The sequence below is a fragment of the Pelmatolapia mariae genome, linkage group LG9, assembly GCF_036321145.2.
Source record: "Pelmatolapia mariae isolate MD_Pm_ZW linkage group LG9, Pm_UMD_F_2, whole genome shotgun sequence".
NCBI lineage: Eukaryota > Metazoa > Chordata > Actinopteri > Cichliformes > Cichlidae > Pelmatolapia > Pelmatolapia mariae.
Window position 1 is genome coordinate 8654438 of NC_086235.1, and position 17962 is coordinate 8672399.

Here is a 17962-nt window from a genome sequence, read left to right on the forward strand (position 1 = left end):
TTGAGCTGGAACGAGACGAGGTGACCAAGAAGAAACAGGAGTTGGAAGAAGCGCAAGGGCAGCTGGTAAAATTAAAACTGGCTGAGGCGAGAGAAAAACTAAGCGAAAAGAAAAAAGAAAGTAAAGACGGAGCTAAGAAAATGCTGGTGGCAAAGCCTCAGGGTGATCCGAGGCCTGACTGGCCAGATCTGGACCCGGTCCTGTATCCTGATGACCGATGGCCCGCCAATGGACCAAGGCAAGGAAGACTCGCGGGGAATTGGGGGGCTACTAGGTCGCTGAGGGGGCGTGGTGGACCTCAAAGAGGAGGAGGACTGAGAGGTCATTTTCTGGGGGGACCTATACTGGACCCCAACAGGTGCCACAGGTGTGGAGGACAAGGACACTGGGCTCGCGAGTGTCCTACACCAAGGCCACAAGAACTATACTATCCACCTCAGGCACATGGAGCTCCTCGAGGCAGAACCGTCCAAACAAGGGGACATCAAGCTCCAAACCCAGGCATGGCGCCGGTGGCTCAGTATCCTCTGGCCCACTGGGGCGGGGAGGAGGAGCTGTACTGACGGGACCCACAGAGATCCGACAGCATGGGAATGGCAGATCCTATGTTGTCGATGACCGTGGAAGGGACTGAAATGACCTTCCTGGTGGACACTGGAGCAACTTACTCAACGCTGAGACAAAGACCAAGCAGTGCAACACTTTCCAATCACACGGTGAGTGTTGTGGGTTTCTCTGGGGTTCCGATGACTCTGCCAATCACCAATCCAGCCCTGACGGTGCTGGGAAAACAGACATTGAAGCACAGATATGTGGTGTCTCCTCACGTGCCAGTGAATCTGATGGGCAGGGACCTGCTCATAAAACTGGGAGCCACTATCATGTGTTCGGTGGATGGACTGACAGTTACGCTTCCAGGCGGAAAACAGTTCCTGTGCCTGGGGACACTTTCAAAAAACCAGTATTTGCTGCAAGACTGTGAACAATCGACAGCGGACATATACTGGGGTCGGTTGGTGGAAGAAGGCATTCTGAGACAGTACCAGCAGTGGAAACCTTGGATTGTGGCCTTGGCGGTCTATTCTCCTCCACGAGATCCGTACCACGTCACCCTCTATTATGATAGGGACGATGATGAAATCTACAGGGACCAGTTCCAGTCTGAACTTGAAGGTCAGACGTGGAATGTGTGTTCTCAAAACATCTATGTAGGCCCCGAAGGCGTCGCTACAGCAGTAAATTTAACCGAAGAACAACGGCCTTGGTTTAAGATGGGACCTGATTCAGTGCCCCACATTACGTTGGCGGTCCATGAGGGTCACCAGGCGAAGGAGCTGGGAACGATGGTCAAGAGAGCCCTGGACGAGCCCTGTTGGCATGCCACTCAGATTCCAGATGTTTGGTATTCGCCAAAATGTAAAATTTACCGTATCACTTGTCTGTCAAATGATGCAGTGATATTGGAGCATGAACAAATCTCAAGAATCCATGGAAGAGAAAGGATAGACCATGCTGACGCAGTGGCCGTACTTGCGACTCTTCCTGACACTTTGTGGTCTGGAGGACCCACGGATGTGGGTCTGGCAACTTGCTCGCCTGTTTTATTCCAGCTGAAGTCTGAAGCACCAATCTGGAAACCGCAGTATAGACATAAAAGAGAAGCTGAGGAGGGAATTGCAGAAACCATCGAAGGGCTATTGAAAGTAGGGGTGCTTGAGCCCTCACAATCCTACTGGAACACTCCCATTTTGCCAGTAGAGAAGCATGGGACAGGAAAGTACAGAATGGCACATGACTTAAGAGCCATAAATGCCGTTCTACGCACTGACACTGTGCCTGTTCCAAACCCCTACACAGCATTGACAGCACTAACACCAGATCAAAAGTGGTTCACGTGTATTGATCTAGCTAACGCATTTTTCTGTCTCCCATTACATGAGTCTCTTAGGGACATTTTTTCATTCACATACAGGGGGCAACAGTATAGATACACACGGCTACCACAAGGGTTTGCACTGTCCCCGGGAATTTTCAACCAGGTGTTGAAAGAGGTTCTCTCACCGTGCCACCTCCCAGAGGGGTGCACGTTGGTGCAGTATGTGGATGACTTGTTGGTTGCGGCGCCGTCTGCTTCGGCGTGTACGGCAGCCTCACTCACCATACTGAAGAGACTTGCTGAGTGTGGGTTCAAAGTGAGCAAAGAAAAGTTGCAGTTGGTCCGACCAGAGGTAACATTTCTGGGCCGTGTCATTGCTCACAAATCAGTGGGGTTGCTGAACACACACCGGGATCAGATTCTGACACATCCAAAACCGCGTACGGTTAAAGAGCTGCTCTCATTCTTAGGCTTAACAGGATACAGCCGGCAGTACATACCAAATTATGCAGGCAAAACAGCTCCTTTGAGGGATTTGGTAAAAATGGTGGGTGTCCGTAATCTTAAGGCTGAACTGCCATGGACATCGGCCACTGAGTCGGCTTTCATCATATTGAAACAAGACCTGTCGAGATCTGCTGATCTTGCCATCCCTAACTATGATGAACCCTTCTATCTTGATGTTTCAGAAACACACGGGGTAGTTAATGGGGTGTTGTTTCAGAAAAAGAGGGGAGGGAGAGATGTACTCATGTACGTCAGTATCAGACTGAATCCCTTAGAGATAAGGCATCCAGTGTGCACACAGCATGCACTTGGGGTTGCAAAAATCATACAGAAAACAGCACACATAGTGAGGGACCATCCATTGAAAGTGCTGACCACACACAGTGTAGTGGCGTATGTGAACTCACAAGCCTTCACTATGACACCACTGACACAGCAGAGAGTGAGCAAAGTCTTAGACGCTCCAAATCTGACATTCACACATGAGGGAATCAACATGGCAGATTTAATGGGGTCAGGAGAGCCGCACGACTGCGCAAAGAGAGCTGAAGTTGAAGAGAAAATCAGAGAAGACTTGAAGGCGGACCCTATAGTGGGAGCTGAAGATTGGTTCACGGATGGATGTTGCTATAGAGATGAGGAAGGATTGAAAGCAGGCTACGCTGTAGTTTGTAGAAATGGGACTGAGTTTGAAGTGAAGGAGGCTGGAAGACTTGAAGGGCAGCAGTCTGCTCAGAGAGCAGAAGTAATTGCTTTAAGCCGAGCCCTGAGACTCGCGAAGGGAAAAAGAGTCAACATTTACACGGATTCAGCTTATGCCTTTGGAGCAGCTCATGTAGAGCTAGCCCAATGGAGAAGAGCAGGATTCAGGACAGCAGACAATGCACCAATCTGCCACAAGAAGGAGATGGAGGAACTTGAACAGGCGTTGGGAGATCCGGAGGAGGTGAGTATTATAAAATGTAAAGGTCACTCCTCTGGCACTGGTATGGTGGCCCGGGGGAATCAAGGAGCCGATCAAGCCGCCAAGGAGGCTGCAGGATATAAAGCACCAAGGCAAATGGTGCAAATAAGTGTGGAAGAAGAGTCAGGAATCAACATGTTGGAGGAGGCCAAGAAGGCCCAAAAGGAGGCAGCCCCAGAGGAGAAAGGGGTATGGAAGAGTCGAGGAGCATGGGAGGAAGGAGGTCTGTGGCGAGGACCTGATGGGAGACCTGTGCTGTCTGCCAATCTGGCAAAGCAGAAGATTGCTGAAGCCCATGGACTGGGTCATGTGGGTGTGGCCCAAATGGAGAGACACCTGTGCCATTGGTGGCATCCATTTCTGAAAGATATGATTAAGGAGAGAGCCAGGACGTGCCTGATCTGTGGGCGGCACAATCCAAAGCCAGTAATCAAGCCAGAAGCAGGTAAGTTTCCCATTCCAGAGAGACCAGGAGAAGAGATTGTCATTGACTTCACTGACATGATCGACGTGGGTCCAGGAGGAGTCAGGTATTTATTGGTAAGTGTAGATGCTCTGACAGGGTGGCCCGAAGCATGGCCAACAAAGAGGGAGGATGCGAAGAGTGTGATTAAGTGTTTAATCAATCATTACATTCCTCGGCATGGGTTTCCCAAGAGAATCAGATCAGATAATGGAACTCATCTTAAGAACAAAGATTTGGCAGAGGTAGAACAGAGGCTGGGGTTGCAACACAGGTTTGGGACTGTGTATCATCCCCAGTCCCAGGGGAAAGTAGAAAGGATGAATCTAAATCTGAAGAACAAGATAGCAAAAATTTCTGCTCAGACGGGGTTAAATTGGGTTGCAGCCCTGCCAATTGCATTAATGATAATAAGATGCTGTGTTAACCAATCCACAGGATTCACGCCGTACGAGCTGTTGACAGGACGACAGTTTCCTGGTCCTTGGACGACAGTCCCGGCGGAAGAAAGTATGAAAAGTAATAGAACGCATGCTGAATATTGGAAAGAATTAAAAGCTCTTGTGTCTAGTTTCACACAACAGGTTGCAGCTGGAGTGAGCACGGTGGACAGGTCCATCCCCGACGCCAAGGTGGTGTGGCTGAGGGTCATCAAGCGAAAGTGGAGAGATCCGAGGTGGACGGGGCCATTCGAGGTGACGGCTCGTACCACAACAGCGGTCCAGTTGAAGGGGAAAGGGGAGACGTGGTTTCATTGGTCTCAATGTGCGGTCGCTGATGAGAGCTTGGCAGAGACAAGCTCATCTTCAACTAACACGGGTGATAAAGAGGCAGAATAATCCTCTCACTCGTGCAACGACTAACCAGTAGTCTACCTGGGGAGTCGAAGAGGAGGGATCGCCGAGCATCACTCCACGTAGAAAAGGAGGTGCCAAAGAGGCGTGAAGCTTACTAGGCTGGGGCTCCAGTCTAAAGTTAAAAGAAAAGCCTGGGAACAAAGACCATGAGATTGTGGGGAAATTGGAAAATAGCTGGGGTGTTGACTTGTGTGAGTGTTCTAATATGTTTGTTTGTTTTTTGGCAGACAGGTGAATTGCCCAGACGCAGAGGTTTATCCGCTCCAGAGTCCAAATCAATGAAGTCACAGAGGAAATTCAGGCGTGACGTCTCGGGTGAAGGGGATGAGTGTCTCAGCACTTCTGGGGGGATCGAGTTAGATTACGTTAACGGGTCCACAACAGCATACACGTTCGATCTGTGTGATGTCATTAAATGTACAGGGGCTAGTAGTAGCTGGAGAGCATATGATGTGTGGGTTTGTAATCATCCCATGATATGCTACCGTAAGGCAGTTTGGGGCCCCTCGTGGGACGCACACGTTCACACCTACATAACAGATCAGTGGTGTTCCTGGGAGGATGTGGTTAGTTGGACAGGAGTAGGATGGCAGCCAAAGGCGCCGCAGGCTCTGAAAGGGATAGCCATTCAAAGGGATTATTCTGTTTCACATAACCCTATTACTCTTTCCCTAGGACCGTGGAGTGAACTCCCTAAGTCTGGGATTTCGGGAGGTGCGTTCTACCTAGTAATTGGGGTGCATGTAATAGGGTCAGATCCAACGGGGGTAATTCGGGTGAACTTAGTTGATCCAAAGTCTAAATTGCTTGGAAAAAGTGCAGTCACAAATCTGACGGAGCAAACAGTCACTTCAGGTACTCACAAGGAGCAGGAATCGGAAGAGAGATGGCTTGTTACAACAGATTACACTAGACTAAAACCTCAGGATTTAATTGAGCGTGCCACCGGATTTAGTGACAGTAATCTCTGGCTAGATTGGGTGGCTCAAAATGCTAAAGAACAGAATGTATTTGACTGTGTTGCCTGTGCTACAGCTAGACCTCGGTTGTTCACTGAACCTGCGCCTCTGTATCCAGAGGATGAGTGGGGTTATAATTGTATGTTGAGACTAACTAGAGAAGCTGTGGACACCGGTAACTGCACCACCTTGTCAAGTTTATATCCACCAATTGATAAGCGTACGCAAACAGGTTCATTCACACCTAAACGAGATAATTACACATGTTTTGAGTTTTCTACGGATAGCGTGAGATACACTCTGGGGAAAATTGACCCAAGTTGGTGTGTAAGGACGCTCACGGGAAGGACCACTAATAATGTAAGTAACTCAAACACCGTAATAGGCACATGGGCCAGAGGTGGGTTGTATTATTTCTGTGGACATTACACCCTTTTGGTGCGTATTCCATTGGGGAGTGTGGGGACATGTGCTATGGTGCGGTTAGGTGCACCATTGATGCTTATAGGAAACAGGGTAAAAACTATTGCGCAGCAGGACACTCATACAATGACAGCAAGACGTAAGAGACACCTGTTGAGGGTGAGAAGCACAACGGGTACACGTAATTATGACCCAAGATCGGACTCGCCGACCTGGATTGACTCAATAGGAGTCCCCAGGGGGGTTCCTGATGAATATAAATTGGTTAACCCAATAGCAGCAGGATTTGAAAGTGTGTTGATATGGATAACTCCAAATAAAAATGTTGATCGTATTAATTACGTTCATTACAACTTGCTGAGGCTCTCTAACCTTACCAGAGACGCCATGGAGGGGTTTGCGGAACAATTAGGTCCGACGTCTTTGATGGGGGTGCAAAATAGGATGGCTCTAGACATGTTGTTGGCTGAGAAGGGCGGTGTATGTGCCATGTTTGGTGACATGTGTTGTACTTTCATTCCCAACAACACCGCTCCAGATGGCTCTGTAACCAGGGCCCTGGAAAGTCTGAAAATGTTATCTAAAACTATGCATGAACATTCGGGCGTGAACACGGGGCTGGGGGACTGGATGACGTCTGTTTTTGGGCAATGGAAGGGTGTGTTTATGTCTGCCATGTTTTCTCTTGTTACTTTTATCAGTATATTATTTGTAGGATGTTGTCTCATCCCTCTGGCCAGACGAGTGTTGGTGAAACTGCTGGAGAGGGCTATGGATTCGGGGCCAGCTGGTTTCACTGGTCCTGGGTCTATGATGCCGTTACGAGAGGTGGCTGGGTGGTCTGAGGAGTGAGACAAACCTGATGAGTGTTGGCCTTTCTCGAAAGGCCAAAAAGGAGGAGTGTGAAAAGGAGGATGTTTTTTTTTCTATTTTCAGGTTCTATTCATAACCAGTATTATCACAATTATCATCATTCATCATTATCATTTCATCAAAGCATTTAATGAATCGGTTGATGTTATATTATAGTCTGTATTTAATCACATATAGTAATGGCATAATAATCTTTCATTGCAGGTTTAACTGTATTCATGTTATTCATAGTGTTCATTAGAGAGTTGTTAACTGGAGGGCTGAAGTTATGGGTAGGTGAGGAAGTTAAGCTAATGTTAAGATGATTTCATATCTGTTTACACTAGAGCACATCACATATAATAAAATCACAGCCTGGAGGCCTGTAGGCCCAGCACTATGAGGTTAACTGAGGATAACACCCAAGACACATAAGGGGGGGGCCTGCACACATACACTCACAGTTTCTCAACTTGTTTTGCTCAAAACTGCTACGTGACTTGTCCAGTGTACGTGACTGTTTACTAGACAGAGAACATCTGGAGTAGGGAGTAAAGGGTGTCAAGGGTCCGATGTACTGGAGTGTTCTTAGATTACGAGAATTGATACCTAGATTTCCAGTAAATCCAAGTGTTTTGACGCATATTATTCGTCATCAACTGTTATATATACCACTCCTTATTTTTGTTCGGGGGAGACTGCCTTGAAAAGTGTAACGATACGCTTCTTCCCCACATATATATGTGTTTAATAAAATCACTATTTTTGACATCTACGGGGACTCTGCAGTCGTTTGTCTTTTCCTCAAAATACGAACCGCGACATTCGCCTGGTTTTATTCTATTCTATTCTGGACTGTTGCTTGTACCCACGCTTCTGTGATCGGGCTGAAGCGATCTTCCGCCCGAGTGTCGTGCCGGGAATTTGAAATCGCCTCAGTTGCCGGTCTCAGCCTGTGGGGAGCCAGACCAGCTTGCGACTGAGGCTTGGACAATTACTACCAGCACGAGTGGTAGTTTGACCCGTGGGGCGTAAGCCTTCCAGTGTGGTGTGTGTGCATGTGTGATTTCTTTTATTAAAGTGTGTTTAAGTTTTGTTTATGATCTGTAGCGAGCCAGACGCTCAGTGTCCTTTTATTCTTTTAACGTATTTTTCTGTGTTTTATTTCAGTAAACGGAGGACGTGCCAGTGGCCCTGGGACCTCAGGTGGTGGGTCGTTTTTCACACTTTCTTTTGTACAGCACAGGGTGGGCTGCAGTGATTTTTCTTTTGGGTCCACGGCTGCTGGTAAGTCCAAGTTCCATCATTGTTTTATTGTACTTTTAGGACACTGTCAACAAAGATGTTACATTTTGTTCTCATATTTTATTCTTTATTTCTTTTACTATAAATAAAACTGCTCTGCGGCCTCTTTTTTTTTTTTTTTTTTTTTTTTTTTTTTTTTATTCCTTTTTATCTATCTTTCTTAAACATATATTTCCCGGGGGGTGAAATTACCCTAAGTGGGGAATTTCATTATTTCTTTCATAACCCCGCCGACCACTTGGTCACATGTACAATGTCTGGATATTCATGTATTGACAGTGCTTTATGGGGTGGCTGTAGCTGAGGTGGCAGAGCAGGTCAGCCACTAATCAGGTCGGTGGTTCAATCCCGGGCTGCCTCCTAGCTGCATGCCAAATATCCTTGGGCAAGATGCTAACCCCATGTTTGCCTACTGGTGGTGGTCAGAGGGCCCAGTAGCGCCAGTGTCCGGCAGCCTCGCCTCTGTCAGTGCGCCCCAGGGCAGCTGTGGCTACAATGTATCTTGCCATCACCAGTGTGTGAATGGGTGAATGACTGAATGTAGTGTAAAGCGCTTTGGGGTCCTTAGGAACTAAGTAAAGTGCTATACAAATGTAGGCCATTTACCATTTTAAGTTTCACTTTAGAAACATACATCTTTGCACAGATGGTGTTTATATGTTGGTTACTGAATTTCTGGAATGAAATGTGAACTGAGGCATATTTTTACAAAAAATATGTGGGGTGTGGGGTTTTTCCACTCTGCTGGGCTCCACCTTCAGGCAGAGACTCCAATCAGCTTTCACACCTGATTCCAATCAAGCATATAAGACCAGCGCTCACAACAGACCTCTGCCAGATCTTCTGCTAACTCACGTTAGTGTTAGGCTGCCAAGCCCTTGTGAGAGCCACTTAACGATTGCGTTTCGCCTCTTAGTCTTTTCTCTTTGTCATAGGACCCACCTGGCCGTCACGCTTAACAAACTGAACTACACGCATCTCCGCCTGGACGCTGGTTCTCTGTCATCTGGTTGCTTCCTTTTCATCATAAGACTCCACCTGCCTGCCTCCCTGCCAGGTCCCTTGCTCAAAGTATTTTCTGGACCCTCCTCACCCGGACTCCCTTGGACAACCCCTCCTCGCATGACACTTTCACCTGCAACGCATAAGCCCTAACCACCACAGCCTAATCCTCTGGCTATGATTCACTAGACTGCCACTGACTGCCTGTCTCTTCTCATTATAGTAACTGTGTACCTCAACCCAAGCCGCTGCCCCTCTTTCCATTCCCAGGACCCGTCTATGAAATCTTGCACCTAGTCATAGCACTCAGTCGGAGTTTCCTGTTTATAGTTTGGCCTCATAGTTCTCAGTTCATAGCATTCTCCGTTCATAGCATTCATAGTTTCCTGCCTTGTAATTTTACTAGGCACTGTAAATAAAGCACTGTTCACGCCTGTTTTGCCTCCCTCTGTGTCTGCATTTGAGTCCACTCCCTGGCTGTCATGATCCTGGGCCATGTTCGCCCAGTATTAGTTTTCGTGTGTTTTGTTCTTTATTTATGCCCTGGTTTCTAGGTTGTTTAAGATGCTCCTTATTTGATTACCCCCGTGTGCTCCTGTGTATCTGTAGACCCTCGGTCCCCTCCTTGTGTTTTATTTTGTTTTCCCCAGCCCGTTATGTCATGCACTCTCCTCCTGTCTGAACCTCTGTACTTCCTGTTTTACTTTGACAGTCTCCCGTCAGTGTTGCATTTACTCCTGCCATGTCTTGTTATGATTATCAGTGTCACCTGTGTTCCCTGTGTGCTCCCACTTCCCTAGTTAACCCTCTGTGTATTTATGTCTGCGTCTCCCTCAGTTCTGTGTCGCGTTCTCCCTCATTCATGGCCGTGTGTTTCTGTGTACTAGTGTATTGTTTCCCAGTTTAGTTTCGTATCAGTTTAGTTTCGCCTTTTCCCTCCAGCAATAAAGGTGTTTTGAGTTCATTCCTGCCTCTGTGAGCTTGCGTTTGGGTCCACTTCCTGCCTGCCACACAGCCGACTCATGACACTGGCCATCTCGGCCGTAACATAAAACCTACTTTTTCTGTATTCCAGTCTCAGTAACTTGGACAAAGTAATATCTCCTTAAATATTTACACATCTGATGAAATTTCACAAGTATTAGCTTTATTTTCATACCAAGATTGTAAGGACAGAGTTTATAATTGCAGAGAAATAATCAGATTTGGGCATTGCATTTTTGAGCAGGAAGCTCAGAAACCCCTTTGGGGCTTAAGAGGTTAATAGGAGTTAGGTTTTAAAGGTTCGGTGTGTGTTTGTTCCTGTTTCTCTGTATATCATTTACTGAGTTGTTTTGTTGCTTGATTTATAGGTTTTTATGTTGCTTTAGTGAAGGCACGGCCGCTTGCTGTGGGGGCTAGGGACGTGTGGTGGAATTCCCTCTGCATATGAGTGTACACACTGGGAAACAAGTATAACGCACAATTTAAGTTGCAGAGAGACTGCACGGTAGAGTAATTAGTGGCACCCTTAGGCACTCGTGTGTGTGTGTGTATATATATATATATATATATATATATATATATACACACACACACACACACACACACACACACACACATACATACATACAATGTATGTATGTGTATATATATATACACACACACATATCGGTAGGTCTGTGTGTGGGTGGTCTCTGTGGAATATTTGCACCTCCAGAATGACTGTAACTGTTCGTTTTAACCTAGAATGAAGCAACAAATCAACATTGTTAAAAGTCATGAAGAGGTATAACGAGAAGAATGAAAAAATGGGAAACCACTATTTCATCAGTTCATGTCTTTGGAATTCAGAAAAAGAGTTAAAGGAACTTTCATTTTTCACATGAATTTCCAACACTAGCAGATAAAGTTACACAACTGAGCAGTGCAACTTTATTACTTTCTTTGGGGCTCTCCTTCTCTACACATACATTGCAAATGAATTAAAAAGGTTCCTCTTTCAGTGTGACACTGCAATATAAGGTCATACCTCTCTGAGTAGCTCATCTTCAAAGCACCAAGTAACCAATAAAAAAACAAAGTCCTAAGTTTGGTGCCTCGCTACATTTCAAGATGCGGACAGCTCTCTCTACCTGCTGTTGGATTAGTATCATCGCTCTAGCCCTTGTGATGCTCTTATCTGCACCTGAAGGTATAAATCTCTTATTTAATTGAATTTAAGATGTTCCTTAATATATTTATGAATCTGAGATTAATGCTATATCTATAAAACACAATATTTCACATTTTTATTAAATTCCCACTTACTAATACTCTATTACTCTCACTTACTAGTAGGGAATTTTTTTCTTCCAATAAGCAAACTAACAGAATGAGTGGGGTGTTTTTGATAGTCACTACAACATTTTCTGATATATTTATACAAATTTAGTCATAGTTGCAGTCATCGAGTTATAAAAAGAAAAAAGCAGATTTAGTTTGCTTTAATTTTGCCTCGTTTCATTACTCGACTATCAGCGTGTTTGCAGATTGCTGCTCTGTGGCTTGTTTTGCAGTAGCAGTTTCAATGTGCATTTAAACATTTTTTTCTTTGGTGTCTGAAAGAAAAGTGAAAACATGTTTGCATGAAGTAAAATGACTGAAATATCAGTTTGTGCTTTATTATTCTGATGAATAAAAGCAATGACTTACTAACAGTTTCTCTATCTGTGTGTCTTGTACAGCTGATTCTGCATCAGTAGGCCTACGCTGCTGTCATAAGAGCGCCATATTGAAGAAGCCCGAAGGGATCAAGGAGTGCTTTGAACAGATAAAACGACACAGCTGCCATCACCATGCCTTTGTGTAAGTATATCATTTTTTATAAATGCCTGTAACAGGGTCCTACGTAAGACTTTCTATACTATAATATCTTCTGCATTCTTTCTAATGGTCGGCTGATTGTTTAAAGAGGAAAATGACTATTTATTTTTTGCTTTCTGACCTCAGTAAAGACTTTCCTGTTGGGTTTATTTTGTATCTTTTGCTCATTCAGTCTTACATGTTTAATGTGTCTGTATCTGAAGCCCTTTGGTCTTTCAGTAACTTTGACTTGTTGCTCAACACATCGTGTTTTAAAACACATATATGATGGTGAAAATGCTTTGCATGTGGTTTAATAACAGGACTTTAATGATCAGGGTGACACTGTCACTGTGGTTGTGTCCAACATGTCTAACTGTTAGATTTACTTCTCTCTTTCTTGCTTCTAGGATTGTGACTGAAAGAAAGAGCCTTTGTGTCAGCCCAAATACCAAATGGCTCAAGAAGCTTACTGAGACGGTGAGGACCAACACAGTGTATTATCACCGTATCTCTGATTACAAGACTGACGTAGAGCGTTGATTCTGCCTGTGTTGTTCAGTAACAGATTCAGTAAGAGAGTTTAACAATTGTTCAGAAAGAAAAGAGTGAGCTTTAAGAGATAAATTGATCATAAACCCGCAGCAGATTTATTATTTAACAACACAGGAGAGACAGACAACTATTCACACTGATATCAATACTTATTGGCAATTTAGAATCACCAGAAACATGCACCATATATATGTTGTTGGGAGGATCAGGATCATGCAAACTCCACACAGAAAGACAGTCCTGGATTTGAGGCCAGGACCTTCTTGCTATAAAGCAACAGTACTAACCACCACGCCACTGCAACACCCTTACTGACATCAAACTCTGTAGAGAAGTAGTTATTAAAAGCTGTACACATGTCCGAAATGTTACCTCGCTTTCCAACATAGTGAAGTTCTTCTTTTACTGTTAAAAACAAGTTGTGATAGAATTAAAAAATATAAAATTTATTGGTCTGTAAGAAAAACAGACCAAGAAATAGTGCAGGCAGGTAACAGTGTTTGCTTAGAATAAATGAACCAAGTGCTTCAGTTTATCTAACTACAAATTCTCTTCTCTCCCCACTTTTGCTTTCCTCTCTCACTCTCTACATCACAGGGAGAACTAGAGTGTCCTAAAGGCATCTCCTACAAACACAGATATGAATTCCTGGATGAAGATGAATAGCAAACTGTGACCATAGAGAAGCATCAATAAAATAAAAAATGCTGATTTTCTTCTCACAGCTTCCACAGGCTCATGTCAAAAGTTGTTACTGAGAATAAATGACCAATTTAGAAAGGTGACTCTCTTTTTCCTTTGTATTGATGATTCACTGTATTTCTATGCTTACTGTCTGCAGCAGTGACAGAAACACCGGAGTTATAAATAACTGATCAGCTAGTTCACTGACCTCAGAGACCATGTCAGCTCTGACGTCAGAGGTGTGCGACTTACATAATACACATGCTGTAAATAGAGTCATTGCAGATCTGAGCTTGTAAAGCTTTGCATGTTTCACCTCTGAAACATCTCATGACACAGCTTGAATACACACAAGACCAAATGTGTCGGAATTTCCACAAGAAATGACTTTACACAGTCAACAATGAGCGCCATGGCAACTCTTCAAATTGTTTAGTTATTGACTTATTTACTTATTTTATGTACAATTTAATGAAGGCATGTAAAATGAATCCTTCATAAGGTTTCATTTTGACTCTGTTGGATTTCTATGTTCAGCCTTCAGATTATGATGAATAAACTGAATGTGGGACAAACACAGTGTTTGTGTGGGACAACGGCACACTACCAAAGCAGGGAGGCAGTCAAATATCTTATATTTTAATGCAATGTTTTAAATTCTCTTGCTAAGTCAATACAACAAGATGAAAAGGAGGCTAAACTTTGTTGTTATAATCTCACACAATAGGCTGTATTTTATTCAGCTGTTCTGCCTGGTAACAGTCTTTGGGTTTCAGTAATGATGTATCCATAGATCAACATGCCTTTTTTAGCCATTTCTGACAATTTTAGCAATTTTTAGCCAAGTATGACTTACAAATAATGTCACATCACATCATATTTTCCCTCAGTTTCTCAGAGTATATTGCTGCATCATTTTCTTTGTGTTCCTTTCCATCATATTTACCAAAATCTGCACGGCGTGTGACTTTAATGACTTTCCCTGTGAGTCTCTGTGGGTATAGAATTAGACAGGCTAAACTTCATTTAAGTGTAAGAAACTTTTCCATTCAGTTGCACTGACTAAAGCCAGACCTTATGGAAGTGCATGTCCTGCAGAGTCGGTCAAAATGTGGGACAGGGGGACATAAAATTAAAATGTTGTGCAGCTGCGCTTAAAGAGGGACATCAGGTCACCCTATACAGATACAGGTTTCATGGCACTCATACGTTTGGCCACATGGTGTGCTATAATTATCAGTTAAATGCACATCATGATACATGATCCAAAGCAACAATTTTCCTCAGTTTCCTCTTACGTGAAAGTTTTCCTTCATTATCAGCTTTTCGTTAATATTGCTTGTTAGGATTAATAAAAATAATGGTTTTGCCGCAGCTCTGTTATTAACTGATTTCTACCTGTTATATTTTACATGTTAACAATTTGAAAGAAATGTGACACTGAGTCAGAACAGAAGTTTCTCTGCACTGCCGCCCAGAACACGACATCATACATGTGAAAAAAATCACCAAAATGCATTAGATTTTACTTTAAACATGATCCATATTTATTTAGAGTCACAAAGAACAACTTTTATTACTGTCATCTACAACAAATTAGGAATGATGTTGATCGCTTAAAGGCTAAAATAATAACTTACATAATAAATAAATAAATACATCTGTAAAAAGAATTACAATTAAATAAGTACAAAATGTTGTCAGCAGCTTCTTTGCTCTGATGTTTTTGTGGTCTCATTGTTGCTTCATACACTTATCACCGGAGGACATTTCAGTTCTCCCTGTGGAGAAGAAAACAGAGAAATATTTACAGTTAGAAATATTTTATTATTACTGTCTGTTAGGCTGATCTATAGTTTTGTCTTTCCACGTTACTTCACAGTGGGAGTCTGACATTACCATCCATCAGTTTCATACCAGCAGAGGCTAATGAGTGGCTTCCCCCTCCTACATTTTTAGAGGAGGTTTCCTTTCAATCGATCAATCAATCAATCAATCTTTATTTATAAAGCACTTTTCATACAAAAAAACTGTAGCACAAAGTGCTTTACATGGTTAAAAGCAGCCCACCCTCCCACTCACTCCCCACACTCTCATTAACATAAACGGTCATGGATACACACATTCTCCCCCCCCCCCCCCCCCCCCCCCCACACACACACACACACACACACTTAAAGAGTAAAACTGGGCTGGGTACGCATTAGCCAAGTGAGGAAACACTATCACAGGGAGCCGTCTGCACCGGGAGCCGGTCACAGACCGCAGCCTCCAGGCTGGGCACACAGCAGGAGGGAGGCAAAGAAGCCCCCCAACCAGGCTGAGAGGACCCACAGAGCCCCAGCAGCCACGGTCGATCACAGCCCCGGTGCAGAGAGCCCCCTCCGAGGAAACACTGGAGATATGACCTAATAAGAATATAAACAGGATAAAAAGATAAAATAAATATGAGTGGGATACAATATAAATATAAGTATAAACAGAGTAAGAAAAAAAATAAAAAATGAATAAGAATAAAATCTGTCTCTTTTTAAAACACTGACTTCACTGGATGAGCCACTGCAGCTGTGGCCAAATCTAAAAATAACTGGTTTGTCTTAGAGGGAAAAGCAGTGTGTTGGAAAGCGTGTGTGTGCAGATTTATTATGAAATGGCTGCAGCTAATGACACCCGACAATTGCTCAGCACAACAGTCACTACTTACTCTTTAACATAAGTGGAGTGCTTTTACTGACCCACAGTCAAGTGGGTAATAAAAGCTTTAAATTGAAAATATGTACTTTAATATTAAAAAACCTCTTATAAATTAACCAATAATGTTGTACACATTTTGTGACAAGAGGTAACAGCAGTAATCAGCTGCCTTGTTAGTTAGTTCCTAATTCCATAGTTGAACTCCACCTCCACCATCCTGGGATACGGTTGGTGACAGTCGCCAACCTCGTGTGCATAGTGACACCAGCTCTCCTGCAGGTTCTGGTTAGAGCGGCTCAAACCAGTCGCTCACAGTGGATTTCCAGAAAAGAAAGTCTGCTGTCACCAGGCAGAGTTTGAGATGATGGAGCTGGAGTTCATTCAACTGCAAGATGAGCGATTTGAGGCAGCTGAAAGACGCAGTGACTAAACTAGATGGGAGGGGATTTTCCAGTGATAAATTCGCTGTAGTCAACGTATCGTGCTGACTATGATGGAAGATGGACGTTTGGCAATTTAGATTAGTCAGGTGTTTCATTTAGTGGAACTCAATCCAGTAATCTTACTTGTTTGCAGAAGAGTCACTTTGAGCGATGTCACGTTTGACTCACCTTCTCTATTTTGTCTTTGAGCCACTCAGAATTTGGATCAATGCACCATATTTTATTTTTATGCCGCTTGTTGATGATCCTAAAAGCAGAAACACAAACAAGTGAAACATGTTGTTACATCAGTGTCTCAGTGTGACATGTATGATGTACTCATTATTAACATGGAACATTTCTGAGTTGTGTTTAAATCTAGGCTTGCTCACAGGAAGGCGTGTTGCCTGCAGAGATAGCGTGGTTTTTGTTCAAAGCAACTTTGGATTGTCTTTACTTCCTGGGTGATGACCTTGTGGCAGCACATCAAACCCAAACTTTGAGCTGAGGAACGGGCTGCACAAAAAGAGAACAAGAATGAGCTTAATCAGCATGACATGACATAAGTGTTATTGTAAGAATGGAATGAACTCATCAAATATTAGGCAGTCTTCCATTATCCATAAGTGTTATATGTTACTGAAAGACGTTGATAATTTTCTATTAATTTTGACATTAAATGATTCCTTTCATTCAAGAAATTTACTTAAAAGAAAAATAAAGTGGGCTCTAGATCCTTTACATGACCCCTAGTTTCCATTATCCAATAAAATTATTACAACTAAGCAAACAGCCACCAGGTTTGTCTTAAGAGGATCTCACTCTGCTGAAAAACATGAGATTTAACCTCTAAAATTACATTTACGCTTACTGATTGAATTGCTCTGTTGAGGATGTTTGCACTCAAAATAAAACTGTCAAAACAAAACATTAAAGATCTTTCTGGTTTGAACTACGATGTTGATAGTGCTTCTTTCTCGATACTGTAAACACTGCAAACCCCATTAAAAGAAGAGCTGTACCTTTCTGCACAGAGACGAGCATCACGACAGGCAGACAGAGCAGGAAAATCCAGCGGCTGATGGAGAGAGTCGGACACATCTTCACGAGCTGAAAGGCGCCAAATGTGACTCTGGATCAGTGCTCTAAGCAAGTTTGTTAGGCTGACGCTTGTGTGATCTTATATACTGTAGTTTGTCACAAAAAGAGGAAATGTGGAAATTGAGCAGGCTATTCTGAGGAAATGATGTACAGCAACAAACACGCCCACGGTGTGTTCTTCATGTCTTTATATGTTCACGTTTCTTGTTTTCTTCTCCTTTCTTCGGACTGGCCACATGCTGCCATCATCACCTCTTACGTGTTATCACACTCTTGGCTAGATTGATAAATTGTGGCTGATGTGCAATCCATGCATGTACTCATTTTAGCTCAATGACTACGTGTTGTTCAAAGTAGGCCGGACCTTGAACTTTGACCTATTTCTTCACCAAATAGGAGTTATCATCGAAGGGTTTTTCAGATCCAAATTTTTAGCTTTGAACAGCGTAATTCAAAGCTTGACTGTGTGGTTGTA

General features: G+C 43.5%; 1 protein-coding gene across 1 annotated transcript; it reads left to right on the forward strand.

The window, feature by feature from the left end:
• The first annotated feature begins 587 nt into the window (after positions 1 to 587).
• LOC134634105 (uncharacterized) lies at positions 588 to 4649 on the forward strand. The gene has a single exon (XM_063483175.1). It carries the CDS (start codon positions 588 to 590, stop codon positions 4647 to 4649), a length of 4062 nt encoding a protein of 1353 aa, XP_063339245.1.
• Positions 4650 to 17962: the final 13313 nt, after the last annotated feature.

Bases quoted from the DNA above. Each gene is read 5' to 3' on its own strand.
- LOC134634105 (XM_063483175.1), top strand. From the start codon at position 588: ATGGGAATGGCAGATCCTATGTTGTCGATGACCGTGGAAGGGACTGAA.